The 27385-nt window shown below is 37.5% G+C and overlaps 1 protein-coding gene across 4 annotated transcripts in view; it reads right to left on the reverse strand.

Moving 5' to 3' along the window:
- Positions 1 to 529: 529 nt before the first annotated feature.
- Positions 530 to 27385, reverse strand: part of b3galnt2 (beta-1,3-N-acetylgalactosaminyltransferase 2) — a 37679-nt gene continuing 10823 nt past the window's right edge. The window contains exons 4-13 of one of the 4 annotated variants that reach the window (XM_066678544.1): positions 25141 to 25334; positions 24343 to 24438; positions 22190 to 22300; positions 21305 to 21383; positions 18522 to 18705; positions 18137 to 18262; positions 17130 to 17289; positions 7806 to 7862; positions 6798 to 6912; positions 534 to 723 (exon numbers count right to left, since the gene is read on the reverse strand). In XM_066678544.1, coding sequence (XP_066534641.1) covers positions 674 to 723; positions 6798 to 6912; positions 7806 to 7862; positions 17130 to 17289; positions 18137 to 18262; positions 18522 to 18705; positions 21305 to 21383; positions 22190 to 22300; positions 24343 to 24438; positions 25141 to 25334 — 1172 coding nt within the window. In that variant the 3' untranslated portion in view covers positions 534 to 673. Of the gene's footprint in view, positions 724 to 6296; positions 6913 to 7805; positions 7863 to 17129; positions 17290 to 18136; positions 18263 to 18521; positions 18706 to 21304; positions 21384 to 22189; positions 22301 to 24342; positions 24439 to 25140; positions 25335 to 27385 lie in introns of those variants that run through there. The other 3 variants (XM_066678545.1, XM_066678547.1, XM_066678546.1) reach the window with 3 other exon arrangements.

The following is a 27385-nucleotide window of genomic DNA, read 5'->3' on the forward strand; positions in this document are numbered from 1 at the left end:
CTCCTTCCTATGGTCCAGACCTATTACTCTAGAGATACGTATATCAATATAGGCCTCGCTATGAGCAGACTACTCTTTTACTCCAGTGATACATTTACCACCAGAGGCCTCGCTATGACCAGGCTAGTCTTCACTTTACTTCACTAGTTACACCGTCATGTAGCTAAACTTCATCCAGGATGGAGTGCTTAAAAGGAGGTGGAGGGGAATAAATTAAACTATTATTATTCTTAAATAATTAGTCTGTCACTCACCACCAATGTTCGTAGATAAGGCTTGGATTGCTAACAGACGAACGATCAGTCACACGTAACCCAGCGGTACTTCACCCTTTGCTCTTGTGGGATTTTCCCCTGCTTTTGGGTCCAGTCTCTGCCAGAGAGCATCCTTGGTCAGTGTTCACTGCTCTTCCCTCCGCTGCAGTCCATTGCTCATCCTGCTGACTACCCCAAAATGTGGTGGAAAATTATGACAGAAATAAGAAAACTGAGTCTCTGAGTCAGCTTCAAGTGAAAGAACTATTTATTTGGAGAGAGTGCTACGCATAGCACCTTTTCTCAACCAGCGTCTTTATACCTGTAATTCCCCCACAATCATTACCATGTGGCCCTTTGAATTTACCATTTGTTTGCTCTTTTTTACATATCATTTCACGTTCCAATGCATTCTGTCTTCAGTCCCCCACTCCTCCTCCTCTCCTGTGGCTTATCTCCTCTCTGTGGCCTGGGGACAAAAGGAATTGATCAAAAGAATATGTCAGTATACTGTTATTTGAAACACACAGAGAACTGAGGAATAAAACTGAGTTACATAAGCATACATGGTCATTGCTGATTAAAATGACCTCTTTTGATTATGAATCATTTCAATAAACAAATTCCATCACACACATTACTGGAGAGGAGATAAGACGGGAGCTTGGACAAAGCCAGATACAGGGGACAGGACAGAACCAGAAACAGGAGACTGGACTGAGGACAGGACTGGAGTAGGAACATGTGACTGGACTGAGTACAGGACAGGTTGCTGGAAATTGAACAAATACTGAATAAGGGACTTTAAAAGGAGACAAGACAACTGACAGGTGAGGAAACAGGAGATTGGACACTGGGAAGATTCTGAAACAGAGATGGGAAAGGACTAGGTAGGGAAACAGGGACCAGGACATTGACAGGGATGGACACAAACACAGTGACAGGGACTGGGACTGAGACAAAGGCAGACACAGGCACAGGGACACAGATAGAAACAGGGATCAAGACAGGAACAGACAGAGGAACAAAACAAACATCGGAGAGTACCCATGACTGATCTAAGTCTATGGCAAAGTCTGAGGCCAGCCTGGGCACAGTTCTGTGAGTCAGCTTCGAAGTCCTTGGGGCTGACTCATGGACAAAAACAGAAGTGGCAGGAGCAATAGTCACAGGAACAAAAGCGGTGGGAGCCACAGTCACAGGAATAGAAGCGGCGGGAGCTGCCTTCACATGAGCAGAAATGGCGGTAGCTGCTGGAAGAGTTATAGAGGAGGGGGATCACTGTGAAACGCTTTTGAAGGTGCCCTAAATTTAACAACGTTAAAATCCAGCAGAAATTACCTAATTTCGCTCCTGACTATAGTTGTCAAATAAAATATGTTAAAATCATCCCGTATTTGGACTAAAACCGTGTTGCTTATTGGTCCCTCATACGGGACTGATGTGTTTCGTAATTTTGAGATTGGATTGTTAAAATGGGTGATTTGTTTCAGACAGATGCTCTCCCTCACCCAGGGGGGAGGGGCAGATACCCCACGGCTCCGAAACAGAATATACGCTTATTGGTCATCACATTTATTTAGTCAATCCGCAGCCGGAGTTAGCTGTCTACCATTTACTGCAGCAGCCAATGGATTCATAGTCCCAGAGTTGTTTCCCTGTGGCCCTGAGCAACAGGTCAGTCCTGAGACACTGGGGGAAACAACAGTGCCGCCTAGCAGTGGCTTGTTAGCCTGCTGGCCACATTTGTGGATCAGACTGCATTTGTATTTGGATCGGGTGAAATGCGAGAGGAAAATCTCAAAATCCAAAAACCCGTGAGAAGAAATGAACAAATGCACGTCACGGAAAACACGTGAGTGTGTTCCGTGACGTGTGCAGATCCTACATTACACAAATAAATTTTAAATTCGAGACTTCGACTTTACAAATATTTGCAATGTACATTTAAACAAATGTATTTATTTTAGTATAAAATTGTGATATATCTATGAAAACCAAAAACATGTATTTATGAATGTAACTATTTGTACAAATTGCAGACTGTGAGACACAGATTGGGATGTGTTCATTTGTGAATAGTGAAACATATTGGTGACTTGTCTTTTATTTGTGGATTAACATTTATACATTTGTAAGTATTTTGAGACTAATCTCTCTCCATAAACAACTACCTCATCTCCAGGTTGCACTGTACTCCTCTTTTGCCCATCCTCTTTGCCTATCTGAATCGTACATAGATATTCTTTTATGTAGATTCGCATTTCGTCTTGAAAAATAGCTAAGCTTGGACCTTTCCCACTTGCAAGCCCGTCACCAACTCATGAGGAGTCACATGCAAATCATGCAGCTCTCTTGAGCGGCATACCATTGACGCTAATGGAAGTGCTACTTTGCAATTTTGACCCATGTGCTGACAGATTTTAACAAAATTTTTCAGAACACCATCCATCTTCTCAAAAATCCCTTGACTTTGTGGATGGTACACTGCACCAACATGCTGTTTAATACCATTTCTTGCTAAATGAATTCCAATGTTTTATCCACAAACTCTGAGGATATCTGATCTGGAATTGGCAACAGATTGAGCATCCATCCGTTTGGTTGGACATGCCACAGGTCACCGTGAAAATCTATCCACTACAACCATCATATACCTTTTACCTTCAACTGGTTTTATCATGTCAACAAATGCACAACTAACTCATGCATAGGACCCCTTGGTGTTGGAAAGTAACCAGGAGGAACCAGCACACCCCTTCAAACATTATTTTTCAAACAAATGACACAAGCAATCTGTTCAAGTAAATATGGTGCCCAAAATCCATACTCCTTTGTAATCTTTCTTCTGACTAACCCCTTGCAATATGAGCTAAACCATGCGCATCCTGAATCATCAGATCCAACAGCCCCTCATGGTTTCTCCAAAAACCAGTTGAATCCCTAGTGGCACTTCAATCTAGCCACAATGGCTTCTATTTCAGGAACAGCTTCTTGCATTAAAATCACATCTTTAGGTGTTATTGTCTTCCAAGCCCTCTTTATGAGCTACCAGAAACACTTTTCCTAGTTTGTCTGCTTTTGTAATTGTTTTTGCAGCTTCATCCCTCACTCTATTCTCCAGCATGACCCTTGACACATGTGCTCCACATTTTTCTATCGCTATTTATCTAGGCTTCATCATAGCATGCAACAGTTTCATTATTTGAGTATAATGCTGTATTCGCAATTATCTCCCACTCGGTAACAGGACCTATCTGCCCAATAGTCTAGGTCCACCCCAGGCAATAACAAAAAATTCTTAGAATAATTTGGAAGCGCTAACACCAGTGCCTTGTAACTTTGTTTTATTGTTTCAAATGCTAAAACCATCCTGTGTCCATTTAAGATTACCGTGAAGTTGAGCATTCCCAGTATCTTTAATCACAGCCAATCAAGGTCCTCTTAAGCTAGCATAATCCTCTAAACATGCTGAAGAATCGCCAGCAATACCAAGAAATGTCATCATCGCTCTGACTGTCCTGGACTTAGTGGCCTATCTTCAAAACGTCTGCTTTCAAAAGACCTTCAAATTGTGGTTCATTCCCTCAGATCGCTTCTTCATTCAATGGATACTGAGCCTTGGAGGTTTGGCTCCTGGTGAGAGTTCAGCTTTCACTGGTTGAGCTGACTTCACAAGTCCAATATCAGTAACTTTTGTTTTTTCAATGGGAAGAGGGTCATGTGACACATCAAACTTATTGGGAATTTCACAAGAAAAACAATGGTGTGCTTGGGTTTACATCTTGTATATTCACAGCATAGACAGTTGCCTTCAGATGACCCCAAAGATAAAACTCTAAGGGGGTCAGATCGGGAGACCTTGTGGGCCATTCAACTGACCCACAATGACCAATCCACTTTCCAGGAAACTGTTCATCTAGGAATGCTCGGACCTGACAGCCATAATGTGGTGGTGCACCATCTTGCTGGAAAAACTCAGGGAACGTGATATCTTGTGAAATTCCCAATAAGTTTGATGTGTCACATGACCCTCTTTCCATTGAAAAAAAGTTGTATCCAAAATGGCAGACTTCAAAATGCCTGCCATGGTCACCACCCATCTTGAAAAGTCCCCCCCATATACTAATGTGCCACAAACAGCAAGTTAATATCACCAACCATTCCCATTTTATTAAGGTTTATCCATATAAATGGCCCACCCTGTACTTATCCCTGCAGTAAAATGGATACTCTGGAAGAATCACATCAGGCATGCTTGCTACAATAAATTTCTCCCACAACTTTGCAGACTCCATAAATTCTGCATTAAGATTTCCAATCCAGAATACTGTAGAAGCTTCAGTCTCCATTTTCATTAATAATTGATGGACCTTATCATTGGGCACTTCCACCAGACAGCCATCTGGTGTACACTTTATTGTACAATTCAATCTGAATAAAACTTCACTTCCCAAAAGTGCAATAGGTCTATGTTCTGATACCAGTATGGGTATTGTAGTCTTCCGATGTTTTTAGCAGATCTCAATTGGTCCCTTGAGAGGAATCAGCTGTTTCATTCCCTCAAACCCGATTTTCTGTATCATCTGACTTGACCTGGGGAGATGTATAGCATCTTCAGGCCGAATATAGTTAAAAGCAGCTCCAATATCCACCATCATTTTCATTGTTTGATTTGATACTTTCACCTCTATTGTTGGATCTTTCTCCGGCCCTAATGCTGACACACCCAAGTGCTCTGGGCATCTCTAGAATCCTGGTTCCGTGCCCCTGTAAATGTTCACCGGTCCCCTGAATGGCCTTGGTTGGCCCCTAACACCTCCTCTTAAATTCCTTCTGTTGCTCTTCTCGAGTGCGTGAAGTGGCCAAACTGTCCACAATTATAGCACACTTCTGAAGACTTCTGATGAAAATTGAGATTAAACATTCCTCCTCTTCCTCTCCAAGTTCGCAACTGAACAAAAAGTGGGGCCAGGAAACACCTGGAACTTCCGATGTTGGATGGGTCACTAGTTTTGACTAGTTCTTCTTGTTATCCACGAAGTGTTTTTTGGTCCTGTATTTTCTGATCATGTTCCTTTTTCCTATATTTGTATAAACACTCTTTGCCATGCTTCAAAGACTCACTACTTCTGCAAGTTTACTCCTTACTGGCAGGGGTACCCCCTTCTGTAAGTTGGCTCGCAAAATTGACTGCTCCATTTGATTTAGGTCCAGGTCATTTCCTGTGACAATTCTTCCCCAATTGATTGGCTCTTCACACATAGGCCCTTGGGTTTTCTTCCTCTCTTAATGGCTCAATAAGAATCAGTATGTACATTTGTTGGAAATGTGTCTCACAACACTCTCCACATTTGACCTCTATTTGCAGAAAACAGGTCTGGATCATTTACAGCAGTTCCTACATATCCATTCTTACCAACAGAGTTTTGCATTACACACACATATAATCACTGAACTTCGTATATCATCACTCCATTTGTCTTTTCAATGCCTAAAACGTCCTTCTGGGGCTCATAATTATTAAAGGCTCATAAGGGTTTCACATTTTAATATTATAAAGTCCTCTTTTCAAGGCTCACATGGATAAGAAAGTATGCAGAAAAACAAGTGGACCACAGTCTGTAATTGCAGCACTATAAAGTACTTTAGTAAAATGGGCAATGATTGTAGAAACAATTCAATAGGTCTTCCTAATTCAGTAATTGTTTGATGTACATACTGTGAGACCTCAGCACATCTAGACTACATAAACGTGTTCAATGATTTGGCCATCATGCACTAGGCATCTTTTTTTCCCCTGAGACTCTTGTTTGCAAAGCTGGCAGTGTTGAAAGCTTATAGTGCATTACTTGTGTTACTATGTTATTTAATCTCTAAGAGAGAAACACTGCTAAACAAATCGAAAATGAAAACAATGTTTTTAATGCCAAAATGCCAAAAATCATCACTAATATGGCCAATTGCAAAAGCAATTGGAAATTACAAATTAGTAACTAATAAAATAAACAAAAAAGGAAAAACTTTTTTTTAAACTTTACTTTTATTGTGCTCAGAACAAAAACAACTTTGGTGCATAGCACTGAATAGCACCCACTAAACATGCAGTTCCTAAACATGAATATGTATGTGAGTGGAAATTTACATCTAAATATAATTTTAACTCATCATCCTATAAAAGCCACATCGAAGAAGAACATTTGCAGTATTTTTGACATTTTGATCTGTCTAGAAAGCACACAGACAGAACAAGAATGACAAACCATGTATGCACTGCATATCAAAATGTCTTCACAGCATGGGCTTGGTGAAAAATGTATCACTTTTTCACATCAAATCATTTGGTACGAGCATCTGTTCTGGTGATATTTCAAAATAAGCAATTAAGCAAAACAACCGTAGTTATTCTTTAAAAATCTACTTGAATTAAAAGCCTACAACATTCAAACTGGGGTTGTACAGTACTACAGACTTAGTGTGAGTGGACAGGACCCTAATGAAAGGATTCTTAAAGGTTTTAATGATGGCCCCAGGCACACCTACATGGATCTCCACAAGCTCTCTTTCGGCCCCACAGAGAACGAAGCTCATCCATAGTGTGCTGAGGAGATGACAGCATGTCCATGTAGCATTCCTTTGCACAGAGCCAGCCTGCATCCTGCCCACACACAACATGTTATAATGCCTGATGAGAATTATGACATAATTCTTGTTTTTATCCTAAAAAAAAAAAAAAAAAAAAAAAAAAAAAAAAACAAACATGGCCACTTGTGCATTCATTTGTGCAGTTAGAACTCAGGAATTATTTAATGAAATGAATCATGTTTAAACAAAATAACAAAAAAAAAAAAAAATATATATATATATATATATATATAAATAAATGTATAAAATGTACACTTTACTCAGTAACTATTTTAGCTATTCATATTAACAGTAGATTTTGTTTTTTCAGTTTTTTTAAAAACAAACAAACAAACAAAAAAGCTCTGTTTTTTAATGTGGAGAAAAAAAACGACTGTACATGGCTGAATTTTTTTTTTTGGCTCTTTCATTCACTCATTTAGTGGTCGCCTGAATTTAGAGTGTGTTTCTACCTAAATAATCTTAACCAGCAAAAATAAGTAAATATTTCCCATATATGAAGCAGGAATAAAGCAATATTCTAATCTTCTCTGTCTCTGGGGTTTTCAAAAACTGCTCTCCAAGGTAGAGATTTCTACCGTCTCATGTCTGGGGTAAAACACACATTTACAGAAGCGCTGGCATAACACACCCTGACTGAAATTCAGATAGAATAAGGTGACTTGTGTATTGCCCTTCATAATGAGTATGGAGGGATTTGAATTAAATTTCTGTGTTTCTCTTATGCTTTGTAGTGTTTTGTTGTCTCTCTTTAAGAGGTACTCTGGGCCCCCAGAAATTGGTAGCTTATTATATTTCACACTGTAATGCTGTTAGACCAGTTTTCACTTCTGTAAATCATGTGGTTTATCATTTATAAAATGAGCATAATTGTTATATAATGTTTATAACTTTTTTTTTTCTTACTTGATATTTGTTAGGTCCCACTGCAGCCATCCATATTCCCATGCTCACATCTTCTCCCTATAACCCACAACCATTCAATAAGCATAGAGTATATGCATGATGTATGTCAGCTAGTTTTCTTTTTCAATTTATGTCAAAACATTTAAATAGACAAAAATGGAAGTTTTATTCCAACAGTAAATAGTGCATACATATTTAATCCCATAATCTTTGCATATGAAGAATGTTAATATGTAAAGATGTGTAAATAGTAATTCCAAATTGTTTGATATGATATAGTGAAACATCAGATATCAGCCCCCTCTGGACCCACCATGGCCCTGAACTGGATAAGCGGTTACAGATAATGAATGACTGAATATGAGTTATTAGAGAAGTGACAGAGTTTTTATAGTAGTGATAAGAATAGGGGGCATTATATCTAAAATGCAGATTTTATTTGCATGTATATACTACACAGAAATACTCATTCATTCATTGTCTGAAACTGCTTATCCAATTGAGGGATGCAGTGGGTCCAGAGCCTACCCAGGATCATTGGGCACAAGGCAGGAACACACCCCAGAGGGGGCGCCAGTCCTTCACAGGGCGACACACACTCACACATTCACTCACACCTATGGACACTTTTGAGTCACCAATCCACTTGCCAACGTGTTTTTAGACTGTGGGAGGAAACCGGACCACCTGGAGGAAACCCACCCAGACATGGGGAGGACACACCAGACTCCTCACAGACAGTCACCTGGAGCGGGACTTGAGCCCACAACCTCCAAATCCCTGGAGCTGTGTGAGTGCAATACTACCTGCTGTGCACCGTGCACCATGTAATTCTGATGATGCTAAAAAAAGTAACATTTTCTTTGCAACAGCTGATAGGAATTTTTCCCCACTAATGTATTTTAAAAACATAAGGTCTGTACAAACAGTGGACAAGGGTCAGTGTCCGGTTGTGTAAAACGCATTAAATGAAAATTTACCTTAAGACTTCCCTTAAACATCTCTTAAAGTTAAGTGTGTTGCAGAAAAAATGCCTTGGTGGTACCTAAGGGCTTTCTTAAGCTAAATTGTCATAACCCCTTAAATGTTCCCTTAAGTATTGAATGTCCCTTAAGTAATTACTTAAAAACCTTTAAATGTTGCATAAACTTCCTTAACTGTCAATTCCCTTAGAATTATTTAATGGATGCAAAACCTGACCTTAACACTCAGAAGACGGAGAACATGGCTGCATTTTTTTTAGGTTATTGAAAATGATAACGTAGCTAGGAGTGTTTTCTGAGAGAGAAAATCCTATAGACCAGTGGTTCTCAAATCTTTTAGACCACCCATTATCAAACCAAAACATCCAAGTACCACCTATGATTTTTACGAAAGAAACATGTGTGTCCCATTTCTTCCTCTGTTCTAAGGCAAAATATTTATTTACCTGAAATTTGCAGGCGTAACACAAAATTATCTAAAATAATTGCTAAAAATGAAAGAGAGAATACAAATAACTAGGCCTAAACTGTGTGAGAACATGTAAATTTTATTGGCAATAAGGGTTTAGAAGTAAATAAAAAAAGTCAAGTTAATATCAGTCATGTGCTTTAATAGGCTACAGGTGAAAAGTATGGAGAGGAATTTGTGCCAAATTGAATAGCAAACAGTACAATAGAACAATGTGAAATGCAGTCCACATGTCATTGCTTTTCCAAACTAACATGAAGAATACAGCGGAACCTCGAGTTACGAAGTGTATACATACAAATATGTTACATATATACAAATCGAGTTACAAGCAGAGGTGCGAGCAAAATTTCTGATCCAGTTACAAATATTTTCCCGAGTTATGAATACTGATAGTTGCCGTGGTGTTCGCTCACAGATTCCTCTCGCATACAGCCACCACGTTCTTCTCAAGAGTGACTGTGCAGTATTAAGTCGTATCTTGTTCGTTATAACGTTTTACAAGTGTTTTTAGTGGTTTTTGCAAACTTTATTGTGCACCATGGCCTCCAAGGCCACCACAAAAGCAAAGGACATCAGTGTTAAAAAGAAGCAGAGTACATCAATTGAGTTGAAACAAGAAATTATCAAAAAACATGAGCGAGGCATGCGTGTGAATGAACTGAGCAAGCTGTATAACCGAAGTGCATCGACAATATGTATGATACTGAAACAAAAAGACGCAATCAAAAGTGCTAAAACAGCGAAAGGCACGAAAGTCTTCGTTCCATGCCAGTATCCCTCCGTCGCTCTCTCCTCAACTGCTCTCCTTTAGCTACGCTCATCTGTCGCCAATGTAAGATTACTGTACCATATTTTATACGTTTCTTAATCTATTTTGTATATGTTGTTTCATCTATTTATTTTGTTGTGTTTTGTGTGAGTCTTTCATATTGAAAAACGTGCATTTTTACATAATTTAGGACATTTTGAGGACTTGTCAGAGGGCAGGAACCGATTAATCCAATTTCCATTATTTTAAATGGGGAAAATTCGTTCCAGTTACAAGCAGTTCCAGTTAAGAACTCGGTTCGGGAACAAATTAAATTCATAACTCGAGGTTCCACTGTACGTGCCTAAATGAAAAGCAAAACTGCTATTACATTTTCCACATGTCTGTGTTTAAAAGTAATCTCACGTGTATTGCATTTCAAAGAGATGTTTATTCTTGAACCATCTGATGATGTAAAGCAATATAGTTGTGTACAGATTACATTTCGAGTTGATTGTATTCAATTCTGACACTAATTCAGCATGTAATTTTCAAAATGCAATTCCTTGTGTATTTTTCAGTAAAGAGGTCAAGTAACGTGAAAACAATGTAATAGTGGTTTTGCTTTTAATTTTGGCACGCATTCTTAATGTCAGTTTGGAAAAGACATGACGTGAGGATTGCATTTCATATTTTCCTATTGCAGTGATTGCTTTTCAATCTGGGACAGGTGCTCACGGCGGCTCTCTGCGCTTGTAGCAGTATGTGAAGGATGGGGGGTCTGTGTTAAACCTTATTTTAGGGATGTAATGATGTGAAGAACGGCCATGTTTTCCGCAATGGCAGTGTTTTCTTCTATTTTGTCATCATGTGTACAAAATTCTCGCTTAGTTTTTCTCCATTTTTGCCTCTGTAATTAGTCCTTCTGGGCTTCTGAGTATTTCTCTGGCTTGGTCTTTGCTTCTTTTTCTCACTTTTGCTTTTCCCTTTTAATAATAAAATCCAAATGGTTCACATCTGTCACTATCCTTTGCTTACGTCCAGTAAGCAACTGAAAATGGGCTTTTTCTGGGGATCCATCCATGTAAAGAAATGGGGATTGTGTTCCTTTCCTGGAAAAATGTGGAGGAATGTTCCCTGACAGATGTAATCAACTACGGTGTTTGTGTAGCATGCTGTATTTTTCTACAACACAAATTAATTTCATTGGGGCATAAATATGAAAATGGTGAAACATGTAATTTACACATAAAAACTTCAGATTTTCAGTTATAAATAAATTCCTTAAGTAGTAAATATTTTGAGGTAATTTGGGGTACCAGCTCTTTTTGTTACAATATGTTAGTTTATGTTTTTCTTTGTAATTTTGATCTAAGGGTATTGGTTAATTTTGGACTTGTTAGGCTGTTATGGGGAGGGTATGTGGCAGCGCAACAGGTGTGACGAGGCTGAACATTTGGGGGGTCCCCCTCCCTCCCTTACTTGTGTGAGATCATGCTAGTAGAAGATGTTGGCAGGAATGGCATGTAAGGAATTTTATGTGACATCATAATGCTAGTAGAGAAAAACGTTGATAGGAATGGTATTTAAGGAATTTTATGTGACATCCTCACACGTCTTAGCACATGTTTCTGCTGACAGAGTGAAAGTGGGTGGTGGAAAACCCAGTAAATCTGCCTTTAAAAGCCCCTGCTTTTTGCAGGTTCACAGTGTAGAGGAGAAGGACAGACACCCACGTTTAAGGAGTACTGGAAAACCTCTTCATTGGATATAATTTTCCAAAGACGAAATGGAATTAATCGTTGAATTTTTCATTGAAAATTTCGACGGATTACTATGAGAATGTAACAACAGGGCATTCTGAGGAAGAGGAGTCAGTTGATCAAAGTGAAAAGTAAGAACAGATTGTGGAATATTAGAATGTTTCAGAGTCGTGTATGGATATTAAAAAACAAAATATTTCAGCAACATGTATGGACATTTAAAAACAACAAATTGTTTCAAGTGTGGAGATTTGAAAATGGATATGATGGAAATGTCAAGCTTTTTGAAAAGGATCTGGGCTCAGGCATGTTTTAATGACCAGGGTCTTCTATGAGAGACAGTGTCCTAGGTGTGAAACTGATCACCTGTTACAGCAGGGGAAATCCTGTGTTGGAGGCGATCCAAGTGTATTTTCTGGATGTGCTAAAAAATACATTTTTGAATGTTCTGGTTAACTGTGAGCTCGCACAGGCTCACCTAGGTCTCATGCTTAAGGCTTGGATGTATATTTGCTAACACTATCCTGGCACTAATAAACTAATAAATAGTTTATTTCCCCCTTACTTGGGAGGCTGTATGTGACATGGTAGTGGTTTCTGCTGACAGAGGGGAAGGGGGGAGGGAAACCCACTAAGCCTGTCTTTAAAAACCCTTCTTTTTGAAGGTTTGTAGTGTACAGGAGAAGGACAGACACCCCGTTTAATGAGCAATGGAACACCTCTTTATTTGGATTTAATTTTCCAAAGATGAAATAGAACTAACCGGTAGGGATTTTACTATGAAGAAATACCAAAAGTGCATTGTGAGTCGCGGAACCTTTCTACGGATCCATCTGACAATGTACCAACAGTGCGTTCTGAGAAAGAGAAGTCAGTTGATCAAAGTAAAAAGTAGAAACAGTGTGTGGAATATCAGAATGTTTCAGAGTAATGTATGGGGATTAAAAAGAAGATATGACAAGAATATTTTTTTAAAAGATCTGGTGGCACTTTTTAATGACAAGGGTGTGGAATGAGAAAGAGAGTAATGGATGTGGAACTGGTCAACTACCACAGCAGGAGCACATGTGTGCTGGGCAACCCAGTGCGTTTTCTGGATGTGTTTATTTAAAAAAAAAAAAAAAAAAAAAAAAATTATGAACTTTCTGGTAGAGACCATTATTGGTGAGGCTTTGTTTTAGAAGTTTGGGGGCTACCAGCAATCCAGATGTATTTGTTATGAGCAAATCAAAAAGAGCATTTATAATCAACTGCAAGAAGATTGGTATAATTGTGATCCTTTTTCCGAGGACCTCAAAAAGATCCCTCTGAGGTTTTGTCACAGTACATGGACAAATCTGTCAAAATGGGTGAAAACCTTGCTGCATCAGTCTGTGAAAGACTGATGGATGAAAAAAGAAGAAAGAGTGCTACTGATGTTTTTATGTATGCTGAATAATAATAATAATAATGTTATCTTGATTATATACACATTGGCTCATTTTATATATTAATTACATAAATGTTTTTCTTTATGTGTATTAATGAATTTTGTCATTCATTAATTAAAAACAACTTATATCAAGTTATTTAGTTTATAAAAACATGCATATATATTTATCTTATGCTTACATTAATGCTTAGGTTTAAAAACATATTTTAGTCATTCATTTATTTTATATTTTACATTTTCAAAAACATGCATATTAAGTTTATAAATACGCATGCAAACATTTGTTTTACCCTTTCATTCACACTTTAATTTTATAAAATATGTATTTTAGTCATATGTTTATTCTTGTATTTTACATCATTTTTAAGCATACATATTTAGTTTAGAGAAAAATCATGTAATACCCGTTATCTCGCACTTGCCTTCAATAAATCAAAGTTTAATAATTCAGAGCTTTCAAAACAAATAGTCGTCACAAAGCAGATTTATTGAGACCTGGGTCCAAACCTCCTATGAGCAAGCCAAGGGTCCAACAGTGGCATGGGAAAACTCCCTCAGAGTATGAGGAAGAAACCAAGAATTATAAAGGGGAACCCACCCTTCTCTGGTCGACACCATAGAACACCATTTAACAAAACAGACATGAACTGATAGACACAATAAATTATGTTAAGGTAAAGAATTAGTGATGATGTTATAGGGAGCAGGAGGTGGTCAGTGATTCTGTGGGAGTGTAAAAGCAGGTACAGACTCCATTTGGGCTAAGACAGCATTATTGTATAGTCCAGCATGATGCTGTAGTTGAGACACGGTCAATATTTTGTAAAGGGTCATTTATCTTACTTATGCATTAACACTTTAGTTTATAAACCATGTATTTTAGTCATTCATTTATTTTTATAAATTATATTATTAAAATATGTGATAATTTAGTTCATAAAAAAATACGCTTGCATTAAAGATTTAAACACATTTAGTTTTAGTTATTGGTTTTATCTTTCATTTTACATTATTAAACATACTTATTTAGTTTGACGTGTGCAGGTGAAAAGGGTCTTAGCCTCCATATAGATCAACAAAACAATATTTAGTTTTGTAGTTCTATCTGGTGGTGAAAGAATTTACTACTGTAACAGTGTTGCTAAGCATTTATAGTATAAATGCACATACAGAACTATTTAGAGTAGTACTCTATGGATATTTTCCTAACATGGACATTTGTGGTATCAGCCGAATCCTAAAGACCTGAACTATAATAATTATCAATAAAATGTTGAACTTTCATCACTATGTGGCTTACAAGCCCCTCCCAATAATAGAGATTCAGCATGAATTCTACAAATCTCAAATGCACCTATAACTCAAAACCGTTTTCCCCAAAAATTTCTAAACTTATTCATATTCATATGGTATGACCATTGACGTGTGCAGATGAAAAAGATCTTAACCTCCATATGCTTGATCTATATGCATATGCTTCTGAATGCTTGATCAGTATGAGGATCAGATGACATGATTAAATTGGGGTGCCACTGAGATCCTAGATGGCGCAATAACACAAAAAAAGCGCATTTAATCAGTTATTGTCCAATTGTAGCGCCCCTTTTTGGTGGATTTGAGTGATATTGTACATGCTTCTTCAGAGAAAGGCCTACATACGTATGTCAAATTTGTTCTGGACTGGGCTTAATTTGTTTGAGTTACAGCTGAAAGAATGTTTAAAGCTCCACACACATCGATTAATTGATATATTACAACAACAGTTTGTCCAAACATTTTTTGATAATTATTGACCTACAGACTCTGCAGATTCTAACAAGGTCAATTGTTTGGGAATAGAGCGAAATTCCACAGACTAGTTCGAAAAGATTCAATTTTAAACAACTGCGAATTGAGAAAAAATGATGCAATTTTGACAACACTTGCAAAGTTGTGAGGCCCTCTTCAGAGTATACAGAGAAGTAAACTGTCAATACGATTAATTTTCTCTGAGATATATCATATTTTCTTGATATAGCGCCCCCTAGTGGCTATCGTTACTAAACTTTTTATACACTCAGGAAGTGCCACCAAGGACATACCATTTAAATCCAATGATGATTGGACCTTGTTAAGGTTGTCAAACAGCTGCTGACATCTGATTGGCCGATAACGATCACAATTTTGCCCGAATCGAATTGTCCTTAATTTTCCACTTATAGCCTTGCCCACAGCAGTAACATGCCAAACGGCGTTCCGATCTGCCTTGCAGAGGCTGAGATATAAACTTATAGCATTTACAGCACCCCCTATATGAATATTGGCTCCTCCTTTGACATTCTATGCCCCATGGTACAATGACAAACCCACACCTTAAAACAAAAATCACAGAAACTAGAGCGGAAATGGTGATCGACCCAGCTGTTCCACTCTGCCTGGAATGACAGCCTTATAGAGTACAGAAATGCCCTCACTAAATCTCGCTCAGCACATCTGGCCTCGCTGATCTCCAATAACAAAAATAATCCTAGAGTACTGTTTAGTGTGTTTTCCAGAACTACAAAAGAAAATCAGGCAGGTTCTGTACAACTAATTCTTCTCACCAGTAAATCCTGTATGGACATTTTTAATAATAAAATTGAGAATATTAGGCAACAACCTCAACCCACAGTATTAAATCCAACCTGGCTGCCACCTCATGTGGCTGATAAAACATAACGTAATTGTAACAGAAAGACTTGAAACTTTTTACCCACTCCCACAGTTAGAACTAGAGAAGATCCATCACCTCTGCAAACTGTACAACTGCACAATTGATACAATTCCCACAAAATTACTGGTTAGGATGTTCGCCTCTCAGTGCTGGGATCTTGGGTTCAAGTCCCATCTGGGTGGAGTTTCCATGTTCTCCCCGTGTCTGCGTGGGTTTCCTTCAGGGGTCTCCGGTTTCCTTATAACTTCAAGGCTTGACTATTGTAATGCTGTACTGTCAGGATGCACAAGCAGAACTTAAAATAGATCATACTGCTGCAGCCAGAGTCCTCACTAAAACTAGAAAATTTGAACATATCAGCCCAGTTTTTTCATCAATTCATTGGGTGCCTGTTAAATTCCGCATCAATTACAAAATTCTGTTAACAATATATAAAGCTCTACATGGGCTCCCTCCTGAATACTCCCAAGAAACTTTTCCCTATTATGAGCCTCCATTATTACACAGATCACAGAGTACTGGATTTTTAATAGTTCCCAGAATTCAGAAGGCCTTAGCTGGGGTAAGAGCTTTTTCTTATAAAGCCCCCCAACTCTGGAATGATATTCCAGAAAATGTTCAAATCAAATTTGTTTAGTTTAGCGTTCGGTAGTTAATGCTCCCCCATAAATAAAGGCAGCAGATCCGGGGAGATTATATATATATATACACTTTGAAGGAGCCTATCCTATTTTGCACATTACAGACATCACAAGACACTGCACAGACCCATTCTGCCCTGTGTCAAACAGTTTTGCCATAGTAACTACTGTCAATACATCCTTTCCCAATCAATTTACAATACAAATTTAACCTTGTTGCCATAATAAGCCAGTTCGTGCTTAAACCATCAGATAGCCACTAACAAATATATTTATAATTATTTTATGTAATACATTTGTGAGGGAGATTTAAATGGCATTAAATATTTTGGAATATCTAATTCACATCACAATATTGTGAACATTTCTGAATCTATCACACATATACTTTTTTTTTCTTATTTATTTATTTGTTTGTTTGTTTATTTTTTCCCCACAGTACACTTTGGCAGATATATTTTTTAATGGTGGAATTACCCTATAATGCTGTGAGAAAAGAAATAACTAACTTTATTTGCTAATTTTGCAGGGAAAAACATTATTGTATTTTTTTTACTAACACTTTAAATGAGGAAAAAAAGAATGAAGAGCACCTGGTAAGCTTTCAGCTTTTCCGCATTGCTGGCCAGCCACACAACCAAGTCCCAAGACACTACATATCCAGACCCACAGGCAAAAGCTGGATACACAGGACTAGCATACTCCAGCTCCTGCCACTTCCCTGTGCGGTCCACAGCCCAGCTCTGCCTGAAGCTGAGATGGTGTATAGGACATGGTCCATTAACATAAATTACAGCTATACAGATGCTTATTATATTTTAGTTAACAACAGACACACTAAAACAAATACACACAGCATGTGAAATAAGTACTTCACACTTCACCAGTTTACACATAAATGATAGACATCTATGGTTTGATTTGTTTGCTTGTGGATTGGATGGGTTGTTTCTGACATCTGGTGAGATTGTCATGTCAGTAGCACATTTAGAAATATATTTACTTAGAAAATAGGTGACATGTTCAATACATCATGTGCTATATATCTACAAAAACATTAGCAAGTATGCTTAATTCCAAACAGCTTTTATTCTATTGCTTGCTATTAAACAGTTTGTGATAGTTTAGCCAAATGTAAATGACCATTGTTCCCCTGTTCCAAACGTAGCCAGAAAGGCAAAAAATATTTGGTATTGGTAATTTACTTGTTAAAAATATTAATGGTCAGATGAGCCATCCTTCATCACATAATGCACAAGTGGCTATGCTTGGTTATGTACACACATTGCGGTGGCCCAAATTATTAGTCACATTTTATGTTAAAATTCTAAAATAGCTATATTGTTTCATATCATCATTATTATCTCATTAACAAGGTATAAAAAGTAAATTATTCAGTAATGTGCACACTGCATATACTGTCTGTGCAGTCCTGTCTAAAACAAAAATTTGAACACTTCTATTTTTTATGATTTTGGGACCATCTTGGGTAAATTAATACAAAATTGTGTATAATGCACTTACACGTACAACATCCTGCAATCAAATAGGCTCAGAATATATTATGTCCTTCTGACAGGAATGCCCATACTGTACTTACTTTCCCCACCAGATGTTTGTCCGTGTCAGGCCTTTGCGGTCAATCTTCATTAATACCGCATCCATGTCAATATAGCAATCATCATCTGTCTTCAGGAGCAGATTGAAATCAGCGTTTCTCACAGCCCTACCAGCATAGACATTTAAATATAAAATTTAGAAATTTAAATAAGTCATTCAAATTCTTTCTCCTGCCTACATGAATAATCTCTTCAGAACAATTGAGAGGACTGGAAAAATCTATCTGGCAAATTCTAAAATTTCTAAGGTTCAGTACAAGTTGAGTAAAATGCCCCAAAACGTAGTAATATAATTCCCAATTCCAGAATAATTGGCTACATGTCAGACAAATTAGTGTAGTGTAGTGACTGATGTGCTGAACTTACCATTTATAAAACTGCAGCAATTTAGAAGGCACAGTCCTATACGTGTCCACCACGTCCACAAACACCATGTCTCCATTCCTGTGGTTCTCTTCCTGCAAGGCCCTGTCCTCTTCCTTCAACTTGGCCTTGTGGGCCTGCTGTCTACCAGCTCGGCCATGAAGCAACTCCTCCAAACCCTCCACATCTGACCGATACACATTGATGCACAATATGGAGAGGGAAGAAAAACCATTGTCGTTGAAGGATTAGCTAAACACTTAAAGGAACACTATGTAGTATTTCTACCTTAAAGTTACAGCTTCTAAATGATTGTGATGTTCCACAGAGCTGTAATAGGGAGAACAGGGGCTCTGTGGCTGCTATGCTGGGTCCACTGCTGGATTACTCGAATAAGCAACTTCTGAATCACGGGGCGGAGGGTTCTTGTGAGAAATGCGTAATCTCACAAGTGGTTTCCTAGCTACAAGAAGAATCTAGTTCAGTATTCCCAGTAAGGGCATTATGGCAGAGAGAGAGCGAGCGAGCGCAAATGTGCCATACAAAAGTTAATACTGGACTGGCTTTACACAGTAGCGCTGAAACAGATATGAGGACACAACTTAAAGTAGTATTTATTGCCCTTTATGTGACACTGCGATAAGTTTTGTTGACGAAAGTGTTATAATCAGGTTGTTGAATGTTACTGATCAGTGAGCCAGAGTTGGTGGCCACAAATTTTAGCCAGATTAGCTCACATTCTCCTGTTAGACTTCGATTCTGGTAATAAGTGCTTTTCTCCAGTTGCTGTGTGGCCAGAGTAACACTTTGTCCTCAGCAAAACTTTGGTTCCACTGACACAGTGTTATGATCAGATTTTTGAGAGTTACTGATGAAAGGGATTAGCTCACTTTTTAGCACTGGACAACAATTCCAGTAATAAGTGCTTTTCTGTCTGTTGCTGTGCTATGATTATAACTAGAAGCTATAGTACCACCAAAGTTACAATTTATGTTTATAATAACATGGTCCAGTGCATATTATGTGCGATGTAAAGGTGTGTGTGAGTTTGTAAGAGTGAGAGAGAGGGAGAGAAATTTCTCTCCAATTTCAGGACTACCACAAAATAATTTAGGCTAGGTTCACACAGCAGGTAAAAGTGGCTCAAAATGTTTTGTTCTGCTGCTTACACTGTCTATATAAAATGGCCTATATCTGACATCAGTCTGACAGATCCTACACTGACCTAGATGTGCAAAAGGATGGCACTTCAGGCTCATTGACCAAATGGAAATATCAGTCAGTTTGGTAAAAGACCATATATTTTGTTTCAAATGAGTTCCATGTTAAAAAAAATACTAATTAAAGACATTAAAGAATAGAATAGAATGTAGGAAATTATATACTGCATCTTAATGTTAGGCTGAAAGTTGCTGAGCCACTAATGGCTAGTAGATGGCGTTAGGACTAATATAATAAATATAAAGCTTCGCTTTGTCCCTTAAGTTATCCCGTAGTTCCCTCGTGCAGCAAAATTCATGCCGTAATTCCGACTGTTTCTATTGATCCTTTGCAGCTCATATTTATTATGTGCCTCAATTTAATGGAAAGTTAAGAAGGTGGTGTTGGGTTAATTAGTACCTTTGTTTCTCTTCTCTAATGCTAGCATTTTATAATAAAAGGCAAAGGTTGCTAGTCATGTTTAAGTTTACACATAGGGAAGTAAATATTCAGTAGTTTTTAGGCACCAGAGATTATGATATTTAAAAAGCTATTTATCTGAACAGTAAGTGTTTATTTGCTTAAAAAAAAAATGCCCAAAAATTGAATTCGACCACATCACATTATTCCAGTAAGTATGATAGTCTGTGTGTAGTGTGTTGTTGATTTAACAAATTCATGTAATCAAGGAGAATCTGAACAAAATAATGTTCTTCAAACTCACTCACACCTACTACTTTATAGAACAAAAAAATCTTATTTTTCTTATATGTTCTATATTATTATTTTTTGTATTTACTGTAATTATATATAACTTTATAGAAGCACCAAATTTACTGAGAAGGCATTAATTTAAATACAGTGGAACCTCTACTAACGAACACCTATACTAACGAACTTTCCAAGATACGAACCGGGCATTTTAATATTTTTTGCCTCCACCAATGACTCTAGAAACGAACCCGAGCCTCCGCCGAGCCGGCGGCTGGAAATGGCCACTGACAGAAGGTCTGTAAAGAGGAGACAAGCTCTGACAAAATGAGTTTAATATTTCCGTGATCTACAGCTTTATACCTCCATGTACAATATAAAACTGATATAGAACTAGAAAGCAGCTCTTCTCATGTTTGTTATATAAAAATACTTAATGTAGGTTCCTACCTCTCATTTATGAGACAATAAAACTCATGGGAATTTGTATTAAGGTTTATAGTTTTTGTTTTCCAATATTTTTGCTAAACGTAAATTCTTTAACCAGTTGGTTTCCATGTCCATAATACCTCAAATTAGAATGAAAATGCTTTGGACCCTAGTTTGGATATCATTCTTAACTACCAGAGTAATGTAAATGTCACACAAATTCCGATCTGGCTGTTCAAATGGATTTACATCACCACAGATCAGATACAAGTTGGATTTCAATACCACATATGATAGTGGTCCAAATCTGATTTTAAAAAGTAAGATTTAATGTGATTTGTGCTGTTTACACAGCCACACAACAGACATGCGCGTCACATATAAAATAATCATATGATTTGGGCCACTTGTACCTGCTGTATAATTGTAGCCTTAGATAGACCTACCATAAACTGAGAAAGTGAATCCTCCAGCTAGTCCAGGAAAACCAAGTGCATTTCTGTGAGGCAAAGTGCCCTCCTCCATCTGCAACATACAGATGAACACATATTATCTTTCCTAAGATGAGCCAACTACAAACCCAACTACAAATATATAAACATTTATTAAGTACCTACAAATGTTACTTAATTTAAAAAATAATAACAATGAAGATAATTAATTTAGGCATGTCATGTCATGCAATTTTAATAATGAATAGGTAAAAATATTCTTCTTCTCTTGCAGTAAAAAAACGATGACTGATGGGTACACATTTAAATCCATTTTTGATACATAATATCATAGCCAAAATTTAGGGACAACTGCTCATCCAACATTTCTTACAAATTAAGCTGTTATCAATTACGAGTATTAATATTTAGTCATTTTCTTGCTTTTTCAGAATGATGTAGATGGTGGATTTAATCACACTCAGCCATAAGAACATTTTTAACATTTTTAAATCAGGAACTGTTGTTGCAAATGCCACTTCACCTCAGCCCAAATATTTTAGATTGATTTCCACTACTCCACTCAGTAAAGGGTAAAAACAATGTTTATTATTATAAATTAGCCTCATGTCCAGGTGTTGAAATCAGGTGTCTTCTTTTCCTGTTTGTCTATAAGCTGGTTACATGCAATGGAAAGTCTGTCCACAATGAGTTTCACGGATTACAATGGGTGTCTACAAATACTTGGATATGTATGGCATTCTTGTATTTTTTTTCCCCCCACATTTAAATATTTACAATAAAGAATGTTGTAGTTATTGAAAGTGTATGCATCTAATATTTACAAAAAGCAATAATTTAAACAGTGCCATTAAACATAAAAAAAAAGTGTGAGCTTACAGTTCCTAACTTTAGCACCCCACCACCATCATTAAGGGGGATTTTGGAAACATTGAGAGTCATCAGACCTGTCAAATCCTGGCTCTCCCACAGCAGAATCCCCTCAAAGCCCTGCAAATATAGAAAACATGGGTGCTGAATAGTATTGAGTTGCTTTCAATAAATGTTTGGTGCAGTATGTTATCGTTGTACTAAAATGTAGTTTTCACCTAACTTAACATATTGTCTATACATGGAAAACAGGCTGAAAATAGTACTTGTTAAAATAGATTGCTTTGTGATATTAACAAATGTAATCCATCTGTCAATTCAGTCTACATCTATTTAGTTCCATTTTAACGTTTTAGCCTGGAATACACACAATACATATTACATAGCAGCTAATTAAAACATACATAGTTAGGCACAAATGTGTGTATTTCATGTTCAAACGAATAGACTTCATTACTTTTTTTTTTTGCAAATATATGTGTGTGTGTGTGTGTGTGTGTGTGTGTGTGTGTATACACACACACATTAGTGCCTAACTGTATGTTTTATATATATAAATAAAACAAACAAAAAACAGGAAAACAAACATAAAAAAAACAACAGCCTGTTAAAATTGTAGAGACAAGGAAATTAGGGGAAATGACTGCTTTACTATGGAAGACATCTTCACAAAAAATAAAAAATAACTAATTTTGAATTTTAGATTCCCTGGAGTCCACGTAGGGCAAGACTTTGTCCAACCAAGTACACTGGTTACACTGGTTAATTGCACTACCTCCATCACACTGTGAGGTTTTTCTATTTCTATTTTAATATTTCTATTTTTGTCATTTTTTTTATATTTTACTTTTATGTGAAAGAGCTACTAGATGCCTTAAACTTCCCTCTGGGATCAATAAAGTCTCTATCTATCTATGTATAAATACAATGATGTAAGGTCTACGAAGGCTTCCTTTTCTGATAAGCCTGCTGAAAGCTCAATTTCCACAACCGTTGCTGGTTATAAGTCCACCTCAGTGTTTTGTCATTTTGCACTATAGCATGGTGCTCAGTGCTACAACTCGGTTAACAGTAAGGACCACTAACTCATCATCAAGACAGCTTTCATAGCAGCCAAATAAGTCATGAAAATGAATCTCAACCCACCCTGGCTTCTTCACCCCTCTTATGCCTGACAAGTGCTACAAAGCCCTGCACAACTGCATAAATAGATAGAAGGATTGTTTTTACCCAAGTAATGTCACATTGCTAAAAACAGCTCTGACTCCTCTATAGTAGCATCAAATCCAACTATTACAAGCACACTAAAAACAGGAACAGAGTACATCTTCCAAAACTGACAATGCCTCCTATTAAACAGTATTAAGTACATCGTAACAAAATGATAACTAAACAATGTTTATTTATTTTTTGTATCAGCCTTTAAGTTTTAAGAACAATAATTTCTTCTCTAGGTAGCGCAGCAGGTAGTGTCACAATCACACAGCTCCAGGGACCTGGAGGTTGTGGGTTTGAGTCCTACTCTGGGTGACTGACTGTGAGGAATTCTCTCCCCATGTCCACGAGGGTTTCCTCCGGGTGCTCCGTTTTTCTCCCACAGTCCAAAACCACACGCTGGTAAGTCTATTGGTGACTCAAAAGTGTTCATAGGTGTGAGTGAATGTGTGAGTGTGTCTTGCCCTGTTTAATCTTTACTATTACTAATTAAATTAGTACATTTGTAACTTTGTACTTCTATTTTAGTTTATAATAATATTTATTTTTATATACTCTTTAATGATGAAACCTAGATAGCCATCTTCAGACTTAACAGATTTCATACAACATTGACTATATCAATATAGGCAATCAATTTATAAAGACAGATTCCAAGTCTAGCATTGAATGTTAAAATGTTATGAGGAGGAATGTTTGTCTCATCCAAAACTATGTCATATGCTAAAATATATTATAATACTGTCTGTTCATATCTTGGAATATGTTGACATATCGTATAACACAATGTTATATTTTAAATTGCACTCAAAATCCAAATTTGGGCATTGGGCCATATACTTTATTAGAAATATATACGTTCTGTAAAAATGGGTAATATGCAAATAAACTGGTCTATTCTGTCCTTTATTAGTGCTATTTAAAATGTATTTTCTCAGGTCACCCACCTTAGGCAAAATGAACTGCTCTACAGCTTTATACCACATCCCCTCCTCATAGGTCCCTGGACTCAGTGCTGTGAAGCAAGCAGACACAACAGCTTCCTACAGAGAAAGGCACACACGAGAGAGAAAATGTAGCAGAATGTCAAGAAATAAGATTACCTTTGAGACAATGTTTTATCTCTTAAAACCAGCAATAAACACACTTGCAGGATTTCAGTTGGGCATATTCTGGAAATAGACAGTCACATCTGTTTAAAATTTTTAACTGCCCCAAGATGTATTTTTCTTTGAACAGTGCAGGGGCATAATGTAACTCTGTCACCTTCAGAATACAGTGTCCAAGATCAGAGAGATTAACATGTAAAAAGAATTAAATCTTTGACTACTGACAGATAAGGGGGTTTGAACCTTCACTTTCTAGGAGGTGACAAATACAGATCTCTATAATAATCATATTGACTGTAAAAAACTGACTTAACACTTCTGCGGATGGTTGGAGATAGATTGTTGGTGCAGCACCTGGGGGTACCAGAATCTCAAAACAAGTGTCAATAGCAACAGCAAAATAAGCTGTTTGGCACTGGCAGAGATGATTCTCTACTGCTCATCCTAAAAATGCATGTTCCTTATAAACATGGCACCATTTAAAAAGGGAACTTAACAGGCTTTCCAATAGTATAAGAAAGAAATAATCTACCAAACACAAATGTCCTTACTTTCTGTGCTAAGTTTATATTTCTTATCTACCAAAGTGAGAAAAATAGTTCTATAATCTTTAAATTAAATGTATAATGTCCTTACCTCCTGGCCAACCTGGAATAACCTCACTGTGACATTGCCCCCGAAGTCCTCCTGTGGCCCATTGGGGAAAACACCCAATTTTGTGATGACCACAGGGTGGAGGACCTTGAAGTCCAAACTTACAGATGAGTCATCAGACGACACCAAACTGGAGGCATTGGGAGCACTTACAATGACCAATTCCTTTCCCACAACTGTGAAAATGAAAGTTGTTTCCAGATATATATTTATCTGCATTCCAACTAAAAGGTGTTAAAATGTGGGGTGGGGACCAGGTTACATGTTAATTATTATATTTTATTATTATTACAGTATTTTTTAAGGCTAAACGTCTCCAATTAAATAACTAGGAATAACTTAACTAGGATATTGAATATATACACAATTTCCTTTCAAATGAAGATCATCATTAATAAAAATAAAAAAATAAATAAAATAATGGTATATATTTTATTGGGCCTGCAAACAAATAATATATAAACATATAAATAAAACATGTGAATCAGGAATAAAAACTATTCCAAAAAAAAAAAACAAAACATAAAACTTGAGAACATTAACAGGAGAGCTATATTCATTCATTCATTCATTCATTATCTGTAACCGCTTATCCAATTCAGGGTCGAGGTGGGTCCAGAGCCTACCTGGGATCAGGAGAGGTATACATAAAGGAAAAAACACCATGCATTTACCCATTTAATACATTGATTTCAGGCCTTATTTTGCATTCCTAATATACTGCTATTTTGCTGTGAGATACTACAACTACCTGTATTATTTGTTAATAAACAAACTCATGTTAATTCATTCATTGTGTGTAACTGCTTATCCAGTTCAAGGTCGGGAGCCTACCCAGAATCACTGGGCACAGGGCAGGAACACAGCCTGGACGGGGCGTCAGTCCTTCACATATACATATACACACACACACACACACACACACACACACACACACACACACGGAGTGGACAATGAAAATGAAACACCTGTCATTTTAGTGTGGGAGGTTTCATGGCTAAATTAGACCAGCCTGGTGGCCAATCTTCAATAATTGCACATTGCACCAGTAAGAGCAGAGTTTGAAGGTTCAATTAGCAGGGTAAGAGCACAGTTTTGCTCAAAATATTGCAACGCACACAACATTATGGGTGACATACCAGAGTTCAAAAGAAGAAAAAATGTTGGTGCATGTCTTGCTGGCGCATCTGTGACCAAGACAGCAAGTCTTTGTGATTTATCAATAGCCACGGTATCCAGGGTAACGTCAGCATACCACCAAGAAGGACAAAAAACATTCAACAGAATTAACTGTGGACGCAAGCGGAAGCTGTCTGAAAGGGATGTTTGGGTGCTAACCAAGATTGCATCCAAAAAACATAAAACCATGGCTGCCCAAGTCACAGCAGAAATAAATGTGCACCTCAACTCTCCTGTTTCCACCAGAACTGTCCGCCAGGAGCTCCACAGGGTCAATATACATGGCCGGGCTGCTATATCCAAACCTTTGGTCACTCATGCCAATGCCAAATGTCGGTTTCAATGGTGCAAGGAGCGCAAATCTTGGGCTGTGGACTATGCGAAACATATATTGTTCTCTGATGAGGTGTGGAGAAGCCCAAAAGAAGCATACCACCCAGACTGTTGCATGCCCAGAGTGAAGCATGGGGGTGGATCAGTAATGGTTTGGGATGCCATATCATGGCATTCCCTTGGCCCAATACTTTTGCTAGATGGGCCAAGGACTACTAAAACATTCTGGAGGTCCGCGTGCATCCAACTGGTGAAAGATTGGTTTGATGAACATGAAAGTGAAGTTGAACATCTCCCATGGCCTGCTCAGTCACCAGATCTAAATATTATTGAGCCACGTTGGGGTGTTTTGGAGGAGGAAATCAGGAAACGTTTTCCTCCACCAGCATCACCTGGCCACTATCCTGCAAGAAGAATGGCTTAAAATCCCTCTGACCACTGTGCAGGACTTGTATATGTCATTCACAAGACGAACTTTATATATATATATATATAAAAAAATGGCACAAGGCCCACAACTAGAGATATTGAGATTGAGGTATCTTATACCTTGTGTCACACTGATATCAGCAGAAATGTGTGGGTCGTATTAGAGTGCAACCCTGCAACAATTGTGCAACATATACAGGTGCATCTCTATAAATTAGAATATCATCAAAATGTTTAGCGGCACGGTGGCGCAGCATGTAGTGTTGCAGTGACACAGCTCCAGAGA

Source organism: Hoplias malabaricus, chromosome 8 (assembly GCF_029633855.1).
Source record: "Hoplias malabaricus isolate fHopMal1 chromosome 8, fHopMal1.hap1, whole genome shotgun sequence".
NCBI classification, from domain to species: domain Eukaryota; kingdom Metazoa; phylum Chordata; class Actinopteri; order Characiformes; family Erythrinidae; genus Hoplias; species Hoplias malabaricus.